At 38.0% G+C, this 18,996-nt stretch overlaps 1 protein-coding gene across 1 annotated transcript in view; it reads left to right on the forward strand.

Moving 5' to 3' along the window:
• The window catches only part of sema4ba (sema domain, immunoglobulin domain (Ig), transmembrane domain (TM) and short cytoplasmic domain, (semaphorin) 4Ba), a 38,597-nt gene that overhangs the window by 10,656 nt on the left and 8,945 nt on the right, over nucleotides 1-18,996 (forward strand). The window contains exons 2-5 of the mRNA XM_079255304.1: nucleotides 7,635-8,057; nucleotides 17,795-17,955; nucleotides 18,115-18,177; nucleotides 18,631-18,729. Of these exons, the coding sequence (XP_079111430.1) occupies nucleotides 7,940-8,057; nucleotides 17,795-17,955; nucleotides 18,115-18,177; nucleotides 18,631-18,729 (441 nt within the window). The 5' untranslated portion in view covers nucleotides 7,635-7,939. The remainder of the gene's footprint in view (nucleotides 1-7,634; nucleotides 8,058-17,794; nucleotides 17,956-18,114; nucleotides 18,178-18,630; nucleotides 18,730-18,996) is intronic.

The following is an 18,996-nucleotide window of genomic DNA, read 5'->3' on the forward strand; positions in this document are numbered from 1 at the left end:
GGAATGCATGCAGCTTCTTGCTGTGGACATCAAGAGGGAACAGCCATGCCGCTTTGTTTACAGCCTTTCATGGATGCCACACCAGCCTAATCAATTTCAGAGAGGATAAATGTGTCAATGTCTTTCTGTTGATTGAATGGCCCATGAATTTACGTGGGCAGCAAATATCATTCAGCACATTATAGTTCACGAGCGTGACTTAGCAACTCTTTATGATAATATTAGTCTTTTCTTTTTTAAGGTTTTTTCCCTTAATATATGCCTCGCTGAAGCTTTTATTATCTATACCCCAAATACATCAGATTGACCACCCTGCAAGTATGATGTAAAGTCAATAGAGGTAGATAGAGATCTCATGTAATAACTCTAAAAACAGCGATAACAGCTAATATTATCAGGGTGTCTCATTAAAGGGAAATGTTCAGTTGAGTATGAGTAAAAGGTATCACATTATTTGAGTTTAATAAAAAAAAAAAAAAAAAAAAAAAAAAGAAAATAGTGCTTGAAAGGAATATGCTTTCTAATCTGCATATTTGGTGAAACTGCATGAAGTTGTGTGTCAGACTGATGGTTTCAAGAAGCTCCAGGTAAAAAATGTATCATCAGAAAACGACTTGATTAACACTGATATTCACTTAGTTTCCTCATTTTATTTCTAATGATGTTTTTGTTTTAACTTGTCAAGCTCAGCATATTCTAGATGTGTTTTACAGACTTAATGTATCTAATAATAAATTAAATTAGTTGGAATAAACATGAGCAAGAAGCTGAAGTTGATGCTGTCAGGGTCGATGTTCACTCCTGCGAATGCAGACTGAATTTTATTGCAACCAAGTAGAAAGATTTTGAATGGGACTGAATGTTTCTACAGGCCTGACCTACTTACAGCAGCCAGGGCTGAAACAGCTCTTCACCTGTGTCTGGCAGCAGCCAGGAACCCTCATAAAAACACAGATCCTGGATGTATTCAACATTGCGTATTTTTATTTCCATCGTGAAAAAAATCATAGATGAATTTGTTGCTTTTTACAATCCCGGACTGCATAATATCCGACCAAATAAATATTATCTTCATCCTACTGTGTCGGGATGAACACTTGAAACTGACTTGGATTTACTTTTTCTTGTTTTAGATGAGCTGTTGAAACCAGGAAAGGAAATCGGGGCGTCTGAGTAAAGATCTGTTTATATTGTGAATGCGATTTTGTGAAATTAAAATTCTGCACCTGTTGAGACTAAATTGTATCTCTTCTTTCAGGTGCTTTCACACAGGCTATGCAAACATTTATAAAGTCACTATTAAAAAGATTAAAAAACTTGGACACACAATAAATAAAAGCTGACATCAAACCTTCTTTTGTGAAGATAAAATCTTTTTTTTCAGCAAAAGAAACAGTTGCAAACAGCTGGAACATCTTCAGACGTGTCTTAAAGTAATACACATTAACAATGTATATCACTGTCTCCATGTCTGTCTTACTTTAAGTGGATCTCAGTGCTTCTGCATCGATACAGTCAACATAATCCTCTACAAACACTTATTAAGTCTCTTGAATAAAAGACAACAGTAAAAAAAAATAGATGTTCCTGAATTTCCTTCAAAACCAAACAAAACAGATGGCTTTTTGTTTGGCGCCAAGAAAGAACGATTAAAAATCTGCTTTCAGCTTCTGTCTGTAAAGTCAGAAAACTCAAAGCAAGCCAGGATTCGGGGGAAGGACTCAGACCTGAACCTCAGCAACCATCAAGTCTGAAATGAAATCTGTTTATTTAAAGCTGAAAAAGACCAAAGAAGTATGTGTGTTAGTGGGTTATTAAAACTATCCTGTGTGTTTATTTTTATTTTAGTGGGTAATTCAGAATGCTGCCGCTTGAGTTTTAAAATCATAAAAATGGATCACATGGCTCCAGACCTGAAGTATACACAATGGCTTCCAGTCCAACAAGGACTTTCAGAATATTGCTGTTGTTTTATAAAGCTTTAAACAGCTTTGAGTCAAAATACACAAATCTTGTGGTCCATTATGTACCTTTACTCCATGTACAGGTTTTATTTGTAATTGAAGAGCCATGAGATTTAATAATTACAGGTTAAAAAGAAAATGTCTTCATAAACTACTAAGATCTCTGAGGTTTCCCCCAGTATCTTGTCTGTCACTGATGACTTTGTACATTAAAACTCATACGAAGCCCCAGCAGTTTTTAACAGATGGACCATTTCTTTACTTTACAAAGATAATTTTGAATAAAGAAACTAAACTAAAGGTGAAGAGTCGGACAGAGATTGCAGAGTACTGAATTTCACTGTTTGATAAGCAGTATTTTAGTATGAATTTTTGTGTTCTGAATAATGATTTAAAGTAAAAAAGAGAAATAAAAACAGCTGCAGCATAGAAGGAGCTTTCAGAGTTTCTGTTTCATGTTTTGTTTTTTTGTTTTTTACCACGTCAAGATATCGTGTAGTACAGAAAAGAAAAGACCAAAAGGGGGCTGAAGATTGTTTACAGATGCTACCACTGAATGCCACCTTCTGAAAAAAGTTGATTTTTTTAAATAAGTTAATAGTAAAATAAATTCATATCCTATTGCACCAGAAGTGTAATCATTTGACTTAATGAATAATGAATTTAGAAGGATTAAAATAATTTGAAATGACTGATCAAACACTCGTTTTATACAAGACAGTCAGTATTAGAGTCTGTATGAGGGCTGGTATTAACTTACCTCTGTCTTTATGAGAAACTGAATAAAGAAGAAGGTGTTCCCCTTCCCAGTCAAAGGTGTGACTGAAGTACAGGAGAGTGAAGAAAAGAAATAGGCCAATCCAGCATGATCAACGGTGCAGGCTCCTTCATAGAAGTGGATCAGCTTACACTGATTTTTAAAAGCTGAAAAGAGCGCAGAGAGAAAAGTACAAACTTCCACCTACTTTTCCTCAGTCCCTTAGGCATGAGGTTTTATTAATGACAACGTGTTAGTAATTTTAAGCCACATTTTAGCCTTATCAGATGTGTTTTGACAGGAGATTTAGCTGACATGCCAAAAAAATGGAGAACAAAGCCGAAAGAGGCAAAGAGAGGATCTCACATCGTAGTGTGGAGCTCGCTGCATCATTTGGTAAGATTAGTCACTCTCAGATAATTCCTGTCTCCACACAAGTTTTAGGGTAGAAGTTTGATGAGACCCGTAGTAGCAAAGTGTGTCATTGTACTTTTAGTGACTTCTCCTCGTCCTGGCTCCTCTCAGTATTAATGGACTTTTCTGTACGTCACGGAGGCCCTGCTGGTCTTTTTTTTTTTTCCTACTCTTTGACGTTAATAGTGATACCAGGCCTGGCAACAGACCTAGTAGCTTCACTACTTTACATTTCATCAGCAAGTGGCTTCTGCGGGGTCCACATCTGTTATGGAAATTCCCACAGAGGGGAAATTGAATGAAATGGAATATCATTTTGTACATTTTAACTTTCGAGACAGGGTTCATTTAAACACTTGTAGAAGACAGACCTGATGAAATGCAGTCATCCACTTTCACAGCCATATATTACACTAATCTGCGAATATATTCAGGCGCTTGTTAACTTCAGGTTTGATGTTTGAAGAATTCAGCACTTGTGATTAAACTCACAATTTCTGACCCGGTGTCACAAGCCCCCCCAGAGGAGAAGCAAGGTTGATAAATTAAACTCCCCCCGAAACTTAAGTTCAAAATGTCCCTTATCTTTGTTTAATAGCTTAATAAGAATTTAATTAGGCAATTAAAAGTCTTTGGAAAAGCATATGGTCATAATTACGGCTGTATGGTTCACTCGGAAATGAATGAGCCATTAATTATTCTGAGCGGGGTCTGGGGATTGGATGTGAAATGGGTCGAGCGAGAACGGGCGGGCATTTTGTTTTAGACCTGCCCCCCAATTTAGACATGCAGACTTCTGATTTTAACTTTAAGACAAAACTGGATCGTGTTGCACCATCGTCTCAAAGTTGGAACATTAACTTCTTTGCAAGTTGTATTTCATCACATCAGCGCCTGTGGAAGATCACTCCTGAGTGTGGGATCAGAGAGTATTTGTTCAGTCGAAACCAAACAACACAAAGGGGAAGTCATTTGGTGCCGAAGTTATCAGTTTTAACAGGATCTACTTCTGTTGTTGCTGAGTCACTATAATGGGAGCGATGTGATAATACGCTACAGTTCTTGCCTGTGTAATGGGAGTGTTTTCATGTGGTACTTCTAGATGGTATTATTCCATCTAAATAGTAGAGTCACACAATTATGTCATTATCATGCTCCTGCACAGCTTACCCGACCGATCAGTCCCTCTCTCTATAGACGTTTTCACTGAAGCTTCTCCTGACAACCAGATCCTCCACATCTCACGTGTCCCGTCACACATCTGACAGTCCTTCTGTGACATGGAGTTGTAGGAGGGGGTTGGAGGGGGGAGATGCTGACCACAGGTTGAAGGCCACATGTGGAAACATGTGACCTGGGTTAACTCAGGGGTTTGACATAGCTGGCCAAAGTGTGTATGTGTCCAGGTGGCTTCCTGAGATGACAGGCGTGCCACGAAGTCATATTTATCAGTCAACACTTTTCTAGTCAACAGGCTGCATGTGGAGCCTTGACTCGTCCTACTCTACTAGAATAGCAAATGTTAATGGCTGCACCACCTGTTTCAGCTCCGTTGCTATTTATACTACTCACACCCTTACAAGAAGTGCTGCCATTGGGTCGGCTTTGGCAGTCAGTGATCTATGGTTATATATTTACTGTATACCAGAAGCTTAAGAACAGGAAATGAGTGGCAGAGTGCTGGGAATTTCCCTATTAAGTTAAATATATCAGTTATTTCCTCTTGTGAATTACTGTGTTGCATTATGTTTTGACTGATAGTGTAGGAAGGGCTAACATTCAAATGGGTTTTTTCCATATACATACATACATACATACATACATACATATATATATACATATATATATATATATATATATATATATATATATATATATATATATATATATATATATATATATATATATATATACATATATACATATATATATATATATATATATATATATATATATATACATATATATATATATATATATATATATATATATATATATATATATATATATATATATACATATATATATACATATATATATACATATATACATATATATATATATATACATATATACATTTATATATACATATATATATATATATATATACATATATATATATATATATACATATATATATATATATATATATATACATATATACATATATATATATACATATATATATATATATATATATACATATATAGATATATATATATATGCATATATATATATATATATGCATATATATATATATATATATATATATATATATATATATATATATATATATATATATATATATATATATAGACAAATAGACTCTTCTCCTAGGTCTTCCCAACATGCACATTAGTAATGTACACAAGAGGATTGTTCAGTGCCCGGACATATCATGCTAGGGAACTTACATTACTCCACTGGATTGCACTCAGTGTCTGGCTGATACTGGCTGATTACTGGATCCCATTTTGCTGGACTTCCTATCAGTGACACTCTCCAAGACTGCTGACTTTTCTCTAGAGTTTTACTGTGTGACTGTATCTCCTCTCCCATTCTGACCAGAGCTTTTATCTGAAGTTGGGGCAAAAGTTTTATCCCTGATGTTTGCTGGAATAACTTGAACGCATCCAACTCCATCAAAAATCAAAGTAGAATTATAGATAGATAGATAGATAGATAGATAGATAGATAGATAGATAGATGGCTGATGTATCGGTGGAGAGACATCTTTCAGATGAGAGTGAGAGACTGGTAAGTGTGGTCCAAAGCGAGAGCACACTATCCCGCCTGTGTAGAGAGTGAAAGGGATGATTCAGTTTATGCATCATGCAGGAGAGAGCAGTGAAGTGCAGAGCTGCATGTAGATGTCTGCTGTGTCAGAGGCTTCCTTGTTCTCATCCTTCTCTACACACCTCGGTCACATTTATGCGGTCTCTTTTTCTGACTGTCACACAAAGGAGGAATTAATGTTACCACCACGGCCAGTGGCCAATTAGTGTTTTTACTTTTAATTCTTTCACACAAAGGATGCTGATGATGCTTAATGTTACATGTTTCGGTCCACTGCTTCACACAAGGTGTTGTAAGGAGGCCTGTTTAAAGACTTCGAGTGGTGACTGAGGCTGATATTTTAAAAGCAGAGATCTTCCATAATCCTGTCTGTTTTTGCCATTAGGACTGGTAAGAGTCATGGTGTCCAGTGTCCAGACAAGTTTGATTATTTTTGCAAAGCTAGACTGTGCGGTTTTGAAATGGAAAATGATTTGGGTCAGTTCACCTTGAAGAAATACCTTTAAAAACTTTTTTTTTTTTTCAGAATTCTGTATTAGACAAGCAGAATATCAGAGTTCTGTAGTATTTTGGTAAATTCTCCTGCAGAAATCTGTGTCAGCTTTTTTTTCCCAGTATCGCCACCCTCCTGCTCCTAGACAGCGTCTCGGTGCCTCAGATTTGGAGAGGTCTGTGTTTGTAACAGGCATCAGACTGCTTATTGACTAAGAGTCAAGATCCCCTTGGTAGAAACCAGAAATAGCTTTGCTTCCTACCCTCTGCTATTGATTACGATACCTCACATGAAATTGAATCTCCAGTTGGTTGGATCTGAGGATCTCCTTGTGGCAAGTGTAATGGAGCTGTTGCAGTTGTACCCAGGAAGTCCATTCTGAGTTTCACTTTACGCCTCGCTGCATTTAGTTAACCAGCATTTATGAATTGCCCCATAACTTCATTACGGTTATAACAGATGTCTTGTGGCTTCATTCTGATGCTCTTATAAACAGTGTAAATAAAGTTGTCAGGCGTCGTGTGGAACAAAATATTTCACATTAACTTCCCATCATTTAGACTGACTTTGAAAGAAGTGGTTTCTTTGGCTTCGTACAGTTTTAGCACAGTTTTATCTCCATAAATTTCTCATTGCAAGTGTGAGTGGGCAGAGCTATAGCTTTCTGTGACCTTTGGGATTTACACGCTCTCACAATGCAAGTGCTTAGAATGTTTTCATGCTGTTCCTACGACTCAGAAGGCAAAATCTGAAGTTAATTGGAGCAAATTCCTGCTACACGAGATGCTATCTGGCCTTCACACCTTGTCGTTGTCAGGTAAACGAAAGATTTCTCAGAAATCTTTCGTTTCATTACATTGCGCAATTAGATCAAGCCTTCGAAAGTTATTCATGCGTATTAGACACTGTCAAGTTAAGCTTAATGGAGCGATGTGCACATGTGAACACACCCTGCACTGAAGATAATTAATGCGGTAATCTGTTATTAATCAGTGTAGGGGTATGTATTTCTTATTTCTATGAAAAGAAAATTAAACTAACGTCACAGCCTCAGACCTCCTCAAGATAATGAGTTCCTAACTAACAGTTGTCCAAATCCTGATAGGTTTCTATCAATTACATAGTGTAAGCCTTAAGTAAACCAGAACCTGGGTTTAAAAGATTCCTTATGAGCCACACTGATAGAAATGTTGTTCTTTCTTCTTCATAGATCTCAGCTCAGACCCTGCCTTGTGGTGAACGCGTGGAGGCTGATCAGAGGAGGCTTCCATTTTGCTCTGAGGTCACAGATTGTCATTTCGAACCAGACTCTTTGTCTTCAGCACCGAAAGAGAACCCTGACTCCTGGAGCACTGCACTGACCCTGCATCCAAGACGCCCGGAGCTGCAGGACAAGAAAGAGAAAACAAAGAACAATAAAGGACCAGTTGAAAAGACAAGAAAAGACACTCTTCATGAATTCCCCGAAAACCTAAAGGGCAGATACTACAATTTGGCTGGTGGACCTGAGGAGGCATGTGGAAGATGAGTATGGCTTGGCTCTGTCTCCCAGCCTGTACCGTCCTCCTTGTTGGTTGCTTTCATACAGCTGTCACAGAAGATGATGTCACTCCACGCCTCACCTTCTCCTACAGTAAGTCCAACAACCTCTTCGCTACAGATAATCATGTCGTGCAGTCAGAGGTGGGTTTTTGTAGTATTCAAGGGAATGCCTCTGCCAAAAAAACATGTTGGTATTACATGAACTATCTCTAAATCACAGGAGAGCAAAGCTGCAGATTCTGTAGGCCATTATTTCTCAGCATGTGTGAGCTCTGGAGGCACCTGGAGCTGAGAGAGCTCAAACTGGAGGCAGTCGGGTTCTTGTCAGATCCTTTTTCATGATTTGCAGCATGTGGCCAACTGTCAATAAACAGTCAAAGTGCTTCTTCTCTTTGCACATCAAAGGTTGCTTGGTGGTAAAACTTCACACAGCTGTATAATCTAGGAGCATTTTAGGGTCAGGGGAAACAGCTGTTTTCTTCTAGAGGCTCTTTTTGTTGCCCTTAAATTCTGCCTACAAAACCAATTTCAATTTACTTAAGAAAACAAAATCAACCAAATTTAAATGCACATCATTAGTTATAGAAGGATTTAGACCGGTGAAACGATTGACTTCAACTCAAGTGAATCCAGTGTGAGTGGCAGCTGCATCTGAGCAGCTCTGCTGAGTCCTCACCGTTCAGACATGATTACAAAATGTACAGACCTGTTGTGCTTTAACCTGCAGAAGTTAGACGGACATATTCTCCCACGTGCTTCTAATTGTTGATCTTATATAATAATCATTACATGCTTCTACTTGCAACATGTTTTGAGTTTTGAAACTGAACAAATAAGCCTGTCATATTTTACTGGCTAAAAACATTGTTGCTAAATCAGCTCTTTGTGCTTTTTTTTTTTTTTTTCTGTACAGTGTGATTTTATGATGACATAGTGAGCACCATGGTCACCAGTACAACAACATGAATGCATTATCTATGATCTAATTACTCAAACTGTACACAAGTGTACTAGAGATGACAAGTTGGATGTAAACATTAATTGTGCCAAAGTATTTCTATTGAAATCAAACACAAAGAGAGATTATGGGAACACTGCAAGCTTTCAGCAGCTGAGACGCAGAAAATGACTCATGGTCAGGCATCATTAGTAGCAATGTCAGGCATATTGTGTTGATGGATTTTGCTTAGTGATCTATTATACTTATGACTTTACCTTCCAGTTCAAGGTTTGTTTTGAGCCAAGAGAGCTTTTAAAACTGGTGAGCCATGCAGCCTGTCTGAGCTTGCACCGTCCCACATCTTGGACGTCTTACCTGAACAGGTTATTGTTCTCACCTATCAGCCTCAGCAAAGCCAACTGCTTGGCTCAGGCAAAGTGTTACACAATAACACACATCATCAATCTCTCACTAAAGAGATATTTTACACACTTCCCCATTATTGTGTTAAGACTTTCTTTCAGAGTGCAACAATGCCATAAAACATGCCAACCAACATATTGCAAATCTGCTGCAGTATGTAAACTAATACTTTCATGATGCTTTTTAGGGTAGCTGAAGCCAATCGAGTTTATTTCTTCTTGATCTAGTGTCTATTTCTGTCATAGCTGACCACTTTTCAGTTTAATATATTATAATATTTGTGTTGTAGTAACTTCTGAACAACTTTGATGATCTGTAAAGTCTGGTGTTGTTGGTGTTTTGAGATTTCAGATGCAAGGCGAAGAACAAGTTTGAGCCAGCAGATGAAGGTCAGCAGGGCCCGGCGATAAAAGTTGCCTCGCCGTGGTAACGTTGGTTCTGGTATGCTGACATTTTCCAGTCTCCCACTGAAAGGCTGTGTCACATTGTGTATACAGTATCAAAGCAGAATGCAGAGCTGCAGGCCTTTGGGACATGAACTTTATACAGCAGAAACCGTCTGACTTTGTCATTGCTTTCCGGTTCCCTCCGTCCTATCTGGATGCCAGTTAGCTTGACAGCTTGCATGCTTATACCTCTACAGTGTAGGCGGGCCAAAGTCCTGCCTGGTTGATCTTTATCCGGTAATATTCTCGTAGACTGACTTCCCCTCCTCTTCTTTCTCCGTTCCCTCGGTCCCCGCCTCTGCCTTAATGAAGAGGGTAATCTGCCATGAATAATGAATGGGGATTTGTATGTGTTATGGTGTGAACACTTGTCTGCTTCTCATTATGCGCCTATCAGTACGGATCACGGGTTCAAGGAGTAAAGCCTGCATCTGCTTTTCTTTCTGCATTTGTTCCAGGCTTTAATGCAGACCATGCTGAATGGCTTAGTGCAACATAACAATATCTAATGGCACACCTATAAGTGGTTCATTCTGGTGGTCTGTTCAGCTTCTTGTTACACACCAAGCGACTGTAGTGCTTTTATTTGGTTATAAGAGGCCATGCCCACTGTCACAGTTGGAGTGAGACATTTTTATTGCTTTAAATGCTGCTCTGCCTGAATCAGCCACTTTCATGTTATTGAAATAATGACAGAGATGTGAAGCGACACAACAGCTTTTAAAGGATTTCTTCATAGTAAGTAGTGGGTCCACAACAGAATGTTGCTGTCACTGATTATTGTTTGGTTTAACTTGAAGATGAATTAGACTCTGACTGTTCTGCCTTCATTGAATCACATTAAAGTGATTGCAATTGCAATTTTGGTTCACCTCAGATGTGTTTTGTGACCTTTTTTTTTCCTTTAAAGGTAGAGTATGTAAGATTTTCAATATTTTCAAAATAAATTAACTAATAAAATAACTACAGACATAATTAGATAGTTTTTTTAACATGTAGGTTCCAGGCTGTCCATATTTGATGTGTTATTAAATTACAAGTTTAATTAATGACAAATGACAAAAAGCACTTTTTTTTTTTTACTGGTAGGCAAACATTTAAGAAGGGTCTTTGTCATTAATTAAACTTGTAATTTAATAACACATCAAATATGGACAGACTGGAACCTACATGTTTAAAAAACTATCTAATTATGATTGTAGTTATTTTTTTAGTTAATTTATTTTGAAAATATTGAAAATCTTACATGCTCCACCTTTAGTCAATCTGCTTATCAGTTAAAGCAGACTGAGCTCTCGAGGGTGGGGCTCTGAGAAAACAGGAGCTAAGTCAAAGCATTACAGACAATGACAGGAGGCTCTCCTGCAAAGTACCGTTTAGGAACAGGGATTTTGAAGCTTAATCATTGCACTTGTCTTCTCTTACACACCCAGGCAAAATTCTAAAGCACAAAATAACCACAATAACTTAATTTTAATAGAATAAACTAAACAATTGTAAAGTTCTGCCCGAGGGTCTGATATTCTCAATAATATATTAATCGTTAATATCGTATAATCTTTGCCATTAATAATTGACAATTTGAGGAAAAATATGTTTAGTTTTGACTCTGTAGAGTTGCTTATCCATGAGACCACAGTATCCCCATCGAATTGTATAGAAACTGTACGGAGGTTGCAACTGTCGACATGTGCAGAATCCCTGCATATTAATTTTCAGTATTACGTGGAGAAAATGACTGTAATTACACGACCTGCCTTGGGTTGAGGCTGCTTGGTCAGGTCAGAGTGCTGCAGAGCAGTTAAAAACACGTCAAGACCTCTTGTACAGTGCCTTTGTTCTTGATGCCCAAGCAGAGTTCAGAGCAGAGGAAGGGGGTCGGGGTAAGTTCCTGATGAAGGAGCAGCTGGTTAACATTATTGTGGTTAATCCAGGGTCAGCATTTGTTGCTCCCCTGAACTGCAGACTGTCTTATCAAGTTTTTCGGGTGAAAGAGATCCTTCTGCACGGAGCTACATGCTGGTTTACAAATGAAAGGAGGAAGGTGCTGCATATAGAAATGTTAATTAATTGGCTTCCCACTATGCTACAAGATTCCACCATAAACTGCACCACCAAAACTCATTATCGCTCATCCCTGCTGTGTGAATGGGAATTGCACATATTTTATCCGCACACTTTCCTCAGTATTTACAGGTTTTCCAGCCGTTTAATTTTCAATTGTTTTTGAATTTGCATTCAAAATTAGACTAGTAATATCCTGCTAAAAAGAATCAGCGCCTCAACTTACGAAGACAAACAACAGGCTCCCAGCTTGCCTTCTGAATCTCCTGGTGAACTGACCCTCTTGGTTTGTTGTCTTAATGCACTCCAGATGCTTCAGACTGTCCTTCTGCTTCCCAGGCCTGCGGTCCCACACAGGCACCCATTTAGCATCAGCTCTTATTGTTAGTTAAAAATCACTTGGGATAATCTAGTTATTGCCCCAGTGTGGGCTGTTTTCTGTCCTGATATCGCAGTGCAACAGTGATTCAGAAGGACTCATGTTGGCTTTCTGGCTTCCTGTTGCAGCAGAGTTTTATCATTTTTATTAGGAGCAGTTTGATTAACAAACATGCATCCTGAGCAAATACAGCTGTTCATCATGTATTTTTACACAAACATTTTTTACACAGTGAAAACGGATTGACTTTTATTGTGCAATAATCTGTCCACTACTGTTGATGCAGAAGTTAAATATATGTGTGCTTATTTCTTGCTCAAAATATGAGTTTCGGTCTTTTCAGACTATTATGTGCATGCGTTGCTCTTATACTCCCTCAGAGATTAGAGCGTAAGTCGGCTTTATGGTCCAAAAACTTGAAATGAGGCATCTGAGAGCCTTTAAAGATGATCTATGAGGAAATGATCAACTACACAGTAATAAACTCCGCAAGGTGAGGTTTGCTGTTTCTATTGGTGACGTTCTTTGTTTCTTTGTGCATCTTGTTTGATAGAAGCTGGTTACTTAAGAAGAAGCTGATCCAAAGGAAGATTTGGGGCAAACAACACATACATTTGTGTTTGTTTTAGGTAATGCCCTGCAGAGGAAAATAGACTGGACACTTTAAATGAAGTATGCAGTCACTTGATCAGCTGAACGTACAGCTGACAGAGCTGATAAAGTCAGCCACTTTAAAAGACAAGCCACTGGGGCATCAATTTGTTGTAGTTACAGTCAAGAATGTGGTTATCTCTGTCAGTAAGACAAATTATACTACAGTACCCCAACCAGAGGGGATACTCCATACTTTTAATGATTTCTCTTCTCTTTTTTTTTAAATATCAGCAGCAAGACTGTTTGATTCCTTTAAGCACAATATAATTGATTTGTTCTCTAAAAAGATTAGCAGGGCAAGTATTTCAGCCCCTTTAGCGGTGTCATTTGCAGAAATGACTTTTAATTACATAATAATGGCAATAATGGCGTATTGCTTACAGCTGTCAGAGGTTGAACCATGGAGTGTGCTGTTCATGCACTTGCAGAAAGGGTCACGGAGGAGGTGCTGTAACCACACAAAGCTGCTCTTTTACTCCAGGATCAGAGGTCTGCTATCAGTGACATGATGAGGTGCAAAGCCCTCCAGCTCCTTTTTCTGTGTAGTTTATTCAGTTGCAGCTGCACAGAAGGTCATCTGTCTGCTCACAGTGTGCCTAAAGTTTCCACCAGAGCAGCACAAACAGCAGATAGTTCAGTCATATGTTTCATTTTTTTGTTTTTCAGCATTATAAATTACACAATTCTCAGTCATCTCAGACAGTCTTTAATAGAAGAAACTGCTACTTAATAGAGACTTAGTTTAGGTAGCGCATATGTCAGAGCAAAAACCACTGATAAATGTATCACCCCCAATGTGATTCACTTCATGTGGGAGTCATGCAATGAACTGGAAAGATCTTAACCATTAAAAAATGGTCACATTCCAAATTAGCTTCAGCTTATCCTGGTATAAAGTTGAAAAATTGTGCTATACATTTTTCTTTGGAGAAACAATGCCATCAACAGGAAAATTCACAGATACAGATTTTTCATGGTGTGGTGGTGGTGAGGACCCAAATGCAGTCCTAAAAGGAAGGAGGCAGACAGAACACAGGAATGATGTTAAATCAGAGCCGAAACATCTAAAACGATCACAACTTGGGAACAAGACAGGACATGATCATACTCAACAAACGGACAAAAAAAAACAAAAAAAACAACTGAATTGAGGAAAATAAATATACTGAAGAACACTAACAAGAAAGGTGGAGGGAGTTAATGAAACCAAGTGAACTGATAACAGGAAGCAGAAAGCAAAACATAACACACTGGGGAGGAAACTAGAAAATAAAACCAGAACTAAACGTGATGATACAGAAATCTTTGCAGATCTGCAAAGACTGCATTGTAACTCACCCCGAATCCCTGAACAAATTATACATTTTCTAACTCATATGTTGTAGGTTTTCTCTTGATGGATGAGATCTAAAAACAATTCTCAAGTTTCTATGACTCTGTATGAGTTTGAGAAAAGATTAGCGACATCTTAACGGGGAAACCCAACACTAAAAATCTTAGTGAGGTCCTTTCCATCAAAAGAAACATCTTCCTTTTAAAAGGTTGTTGAAGTTCGAGCTGTAGTTCATTGCTCTTACAAGAGAATCTATTATTGATGGAGTGTGGCATGCACTCAACTCACATACAGTATGCTGCACTGTAGCAAATAAAAACAGTCCGAAAATAAGATTTGTCAGAGACAAGCTGTTCTTACACCGAGTGCTTCCCTTCAGCAGAACGTTGCCTTCTTCCTGCTGTACACTGCAACATTTAGGGCTGCAATGTCACAATCGGAAGTAGCATAAATGAAGTGCAGACAAGCAGATTGTCTAAAGAACTGTGGCAGGTTTGGAGTGGAGAGGAAGATGAGTTAAACCAGGATGCACTGATTTCCAGGAAAAAACAATGGATATGCTGGGTTTTTGTTTTTCGTTCTTTCCTTTTTCTGAAACTAATTATGCTTCATCTCATATTCTGAAAATTTAAATGTTAAATTAAATAAATTTTGTTTGGCTGGACAAGTTTAATGATTTTTACAAGTTGTTTGATATAATCATAGAACTTTTAAAACAAATATTTAACAGATAAAATGTTATTTATTCATGTTGCTTATTTGACTTTATAAAAAATGCTATAAAATGTTTAAATATTAACATTTGAGATGTATGGACAAGGAAAAATTAATTAATAATTAATTTTATCTATGGCAACGTTTGTGGGCGAGGCACTCCGCTGGGTAAAAGCTTGAAAACACCCTTTATATGACCACTTATGAGAGAACGGTCACGAGAAATGAAATGTTAGATTACTTATGTAAACATGTTCATGTTTACACAAGTTGTCAAGATTTGCACAAAAAAAAAACATGAAAGTGACTCAATGTGTGTTGTTTAAAAGAAAAAATTTTTTTTAGCATCGTTGATATTAAAGGAACAGACTTACTCTTTACCTTGTGGTTTATTGAACCAGAATAACCTCAAAGCACTCTGTGTCATGCAGAATGTTTCATAAAGCATCAAAAGTAATTTTATATATGTATTTGTTTTTATTATCCAATTCCACCTGCAAATGATGTATAACTATGGAGAAATATCTTCATATTAATCATTCATCTCTCTTTTGACTTCTATCTGAAAAAGATTATTGAAGTTATTTAACAAATTAGTATTTTAGCTCATTTTACCTCTTATAAAAATATCTTTCAGACCACACACCAGTCAGCTCTCTATTATATTGGCATTGAAATTTCATTTTTTATAATGCGGTGGTCTACCTTGAAAATGAGTAGTTTTCCTGAAAAGATTTAGGAAAAGCTCTGCACAGATGCAAAACCCTCCTGGATCTATTTCATGATACTCAGTTCAGGGTCTATTGTTGCTCTTTGTCAGCTGTGGTTACTAAGTATGACGGTGGTGATGGGTCTCCAGTGAATAACTGTGTAGATATCTTCCTCTGAAAATCCCTCAAAGCTTTTGTTTTGGTTCCAGTGTTGGTCTTCGTGTGTCTTTCACTGTAAATCACAGTTAGATTTGCTCAAGGCTGTGTGGGTAGGGGGGAAATGGAGGGGGGTTACCAGCATGGAGCAGTAGTCCATTTATCCAGTAATGATAGTGAAAAGGAAAGAGAGTGGCCCCAGTGGGTCCATGTACAGTATGTCAAGCTGAGCATCTTGTGGTTTTACGGACAGATTTAACTACAATAAAGCCCTCTGTTGCCGCGGCGATGGACTGCTATTAACATGTTGTTTTCCCAAAGGAGAGGAAGTCTCAACCTCCTGTAGCACTGAGATGAGGTTATATTAGGTCATGCATACTGCAGGGTATGTGGGCTTATTATCAGTCAAACATAATGACTCTACCTGGACTGGATTAGTTTAATACAGGCAGTTGCCACAAGTCTAATTATTACCACCAGCATCTGTGGTTTTTTGCAGCTTTACACTACTGCACCTGTGATTGTTGGAAGTAAAATGCATATTAGGTTTAAATGTTACAGCTTCGAGCTGGTTTGTGTGTATTGTTGCTTCTTATCCAAACAGAGTCCATAATTTTACATAGCATCCTTGAGAACTCTAAGTGTAGGGTCGTGTGGCGTGTTGCTGTTTGAGTTTGTTTCACATCTAAATTTAACAGGGTATTTTTTATAATTATCCTTTTCACTTATGTTTGTGTTTCTCTACGTGCAACATCTCTTATGTGCATTCAGAGAATGTTTTACCTAATTCCTTGGACATAATTCTTACATTTTTTAAATAAAACATGTTATTGCTGTTCTATGAATTCCTCTTTATGAATCGGTCGCGATTGGCCTCTAAACAAAGTTACAGCATCTCACACTATTCTTCTAAATAAGGACATTAGTTGATTCCTATTAGGGCTGCCAGTGGAATGACTTGTTAAGTCTTTTAGATCAGAACTTGAAAGGTGAATTACTTATAACATGATTCTTCTTTTGACATAAACTCACTTCTGAAGCTCAGAGTATTAAATAATTTTCCTCTGTACAATAAATAGGGAACTTTGGTTGATTATTTTCCCCCCAGTTTTCCCATTTTATGGGAAGAGATCCTGCATCAGAGCTGCAGTCACTTCAAGCTTCCATCAGTGCCATGCTCTGTTTATGCTGGCTTGCATTTAAAGCAAGCAGTTGAAGTTGGGCCGTCACTGGAAGGCCTCCATATTTCTCCTAATATCTGATACATGAGGGCTTACGAAGTAGCAGCGGTGATTAGACGAGTCAATGATTTAACCTCTGCATCTTTCCTGGGGCCAAAGCCGCTCACTTACTGATGCTACTTAACTGCTGAAGATGTATGAGTAGTCACTCTACTTCTGATGAGGTGCTACATGGATTTAGAAGCTGAACTTGGCCACACACACATTCATTTCTTTCATTTTATTTCAGGTGTATTAAATACTATTGGCCCAAATCTTGCGTTGCTGTAAATCATCTCTAGTCGATTTTCTGCATGAAGTCAGAAAGCTTCCAAAGCTTCCTGGTGGCTTAAAGCTTCTTATCAGGATTTCCTTTTTGAAGATACTCATTTATAGACATATGATCTGCAATTACGTCATTTATACTTCTTAGAGATAAGAAATTAAAATCACAATGATTAGTTATCTGAAAAACTTACAAAGTTTATCTTCTGAGTGGTTGCATATCATATGAGGAAACTAAGTTATTAGGCTCTGTTCAAATTTACAGTGTGCTGGTATGTTTTATAAAAACAAAGAATCAAATATGAGAACACAAGAACATCTTCAAGGAGCACACATTTGGATTTAAGTACTTCTATTTATTGTCTGTGTTTGTAACATTTGTTATGGTTCATAACAGCTTATAAGAGTTGTAATGAACTGAATGACACTCTCTACCCAAGCGGGACCGATTGATTAATGAATTACATCTGATGCCTCCTCGTCTACATGTCTGCTTCTGTTTAGATGCAAAGGAGAGGACAACCAGAAGTTTCTCAGCCAGCGGCATCTTCAACTATACCTCTCTCCTGCTAAGTAGTGAGGACAACATGCTCTATGTTGGTGCTCGGGAGATTCTCTTTGCTCTCAACCTCTCTGATATCAGTGCAGTCAAGCTACAAAAAAATGTAAGAGGCAGCATCTTTACACTGCAATGCCATATGAAATGCATAAATGTAGATATAACAGGATCCCAGAGGTACAGTAATAATTAGGCAATAACCATCAAAAGGTTCCCAGATGCGTCATATGAGCATGATGCACCTCACTGTGTTTCTCTCCTGCAGCTTGCATGGGAAACTCTAAAGGAGAAGAGAGACGAGTGCAGTTTCAAAGGCAAAGACCCGCAGGTGAGTCAGCGGCAGGTTTGAGGCTCCTGTAGCCAAACTTACACTCAAACATTATTTACATGACTGGAGGGTTGCGTCGCTTGTAAAAATTACCAACAATGTATGAAATTTGGAAAACAGAACCAGGGCAGAACACCAGACATTTCTTGTCAAGTTGTGCCTTTCCATTTAACAATAATGGATTATTTCCTTCATTTCAAACACTTTTTCCTCTGTTGCACTCTGACTTTAGTCAGCCTGCTGCACTTCAACAAATAATCAACAAATGACTTGGGAGTGGCGGGGTGGTTATGGTGCTTTAGTAATACAGTTTTTAATACAAAAACTGCTGGAAGAACAGCTTCTAACAGCTTCTGTGAGCTACATCTTCAGATAGGAAGCGAAAAGTTGGCGTGTACATCAATCCGTTTTCAGACATGTTTTTGAAATTCTTTTTTTATGTGTTTAATACAGACGGACTGCTTCAACTACATCAAGATTTTGCTGCGTATGAACAGCACCCACCTGTATGTGTGTGGAACCTACGCCTTCAGCCCGATCTGTGCTTACATAGTAAGTCACTTTAACGATCGCTTGTGTGTCATCGACTGAACTTGTGCATTTCCTGCTTTGGGGATATCTGCAAGAATAAAGCAGCGCCCTCTTTTTTTTCTTTCGAGAAAAGTTGATTACACTGGCGCTGGACTGTGTATGGCGTTTATGTATTTGATTCTAGAGGAACATCTAAAATCTGATGCGTGCTGCTTCCTTCCTCTCAACTCACTTAGATGTCTGTCTGAGGCTCTGCCTGGCTGGATACAATATAAGTGCATTATTTTA

The sequence above is a fragment of the Telmatherina bonti genome, assembly GCF_933228915.1.
Source record: "Telmatherina bonti genome assembly, chromosome: 2".
Classification (NCBI taxonomy): Eukaryota; Metazoa; Chordata; class Actinopteri; order Atheriniformes; family Telmatherinidae; genus Telmatherina; species Telmatherina bonti.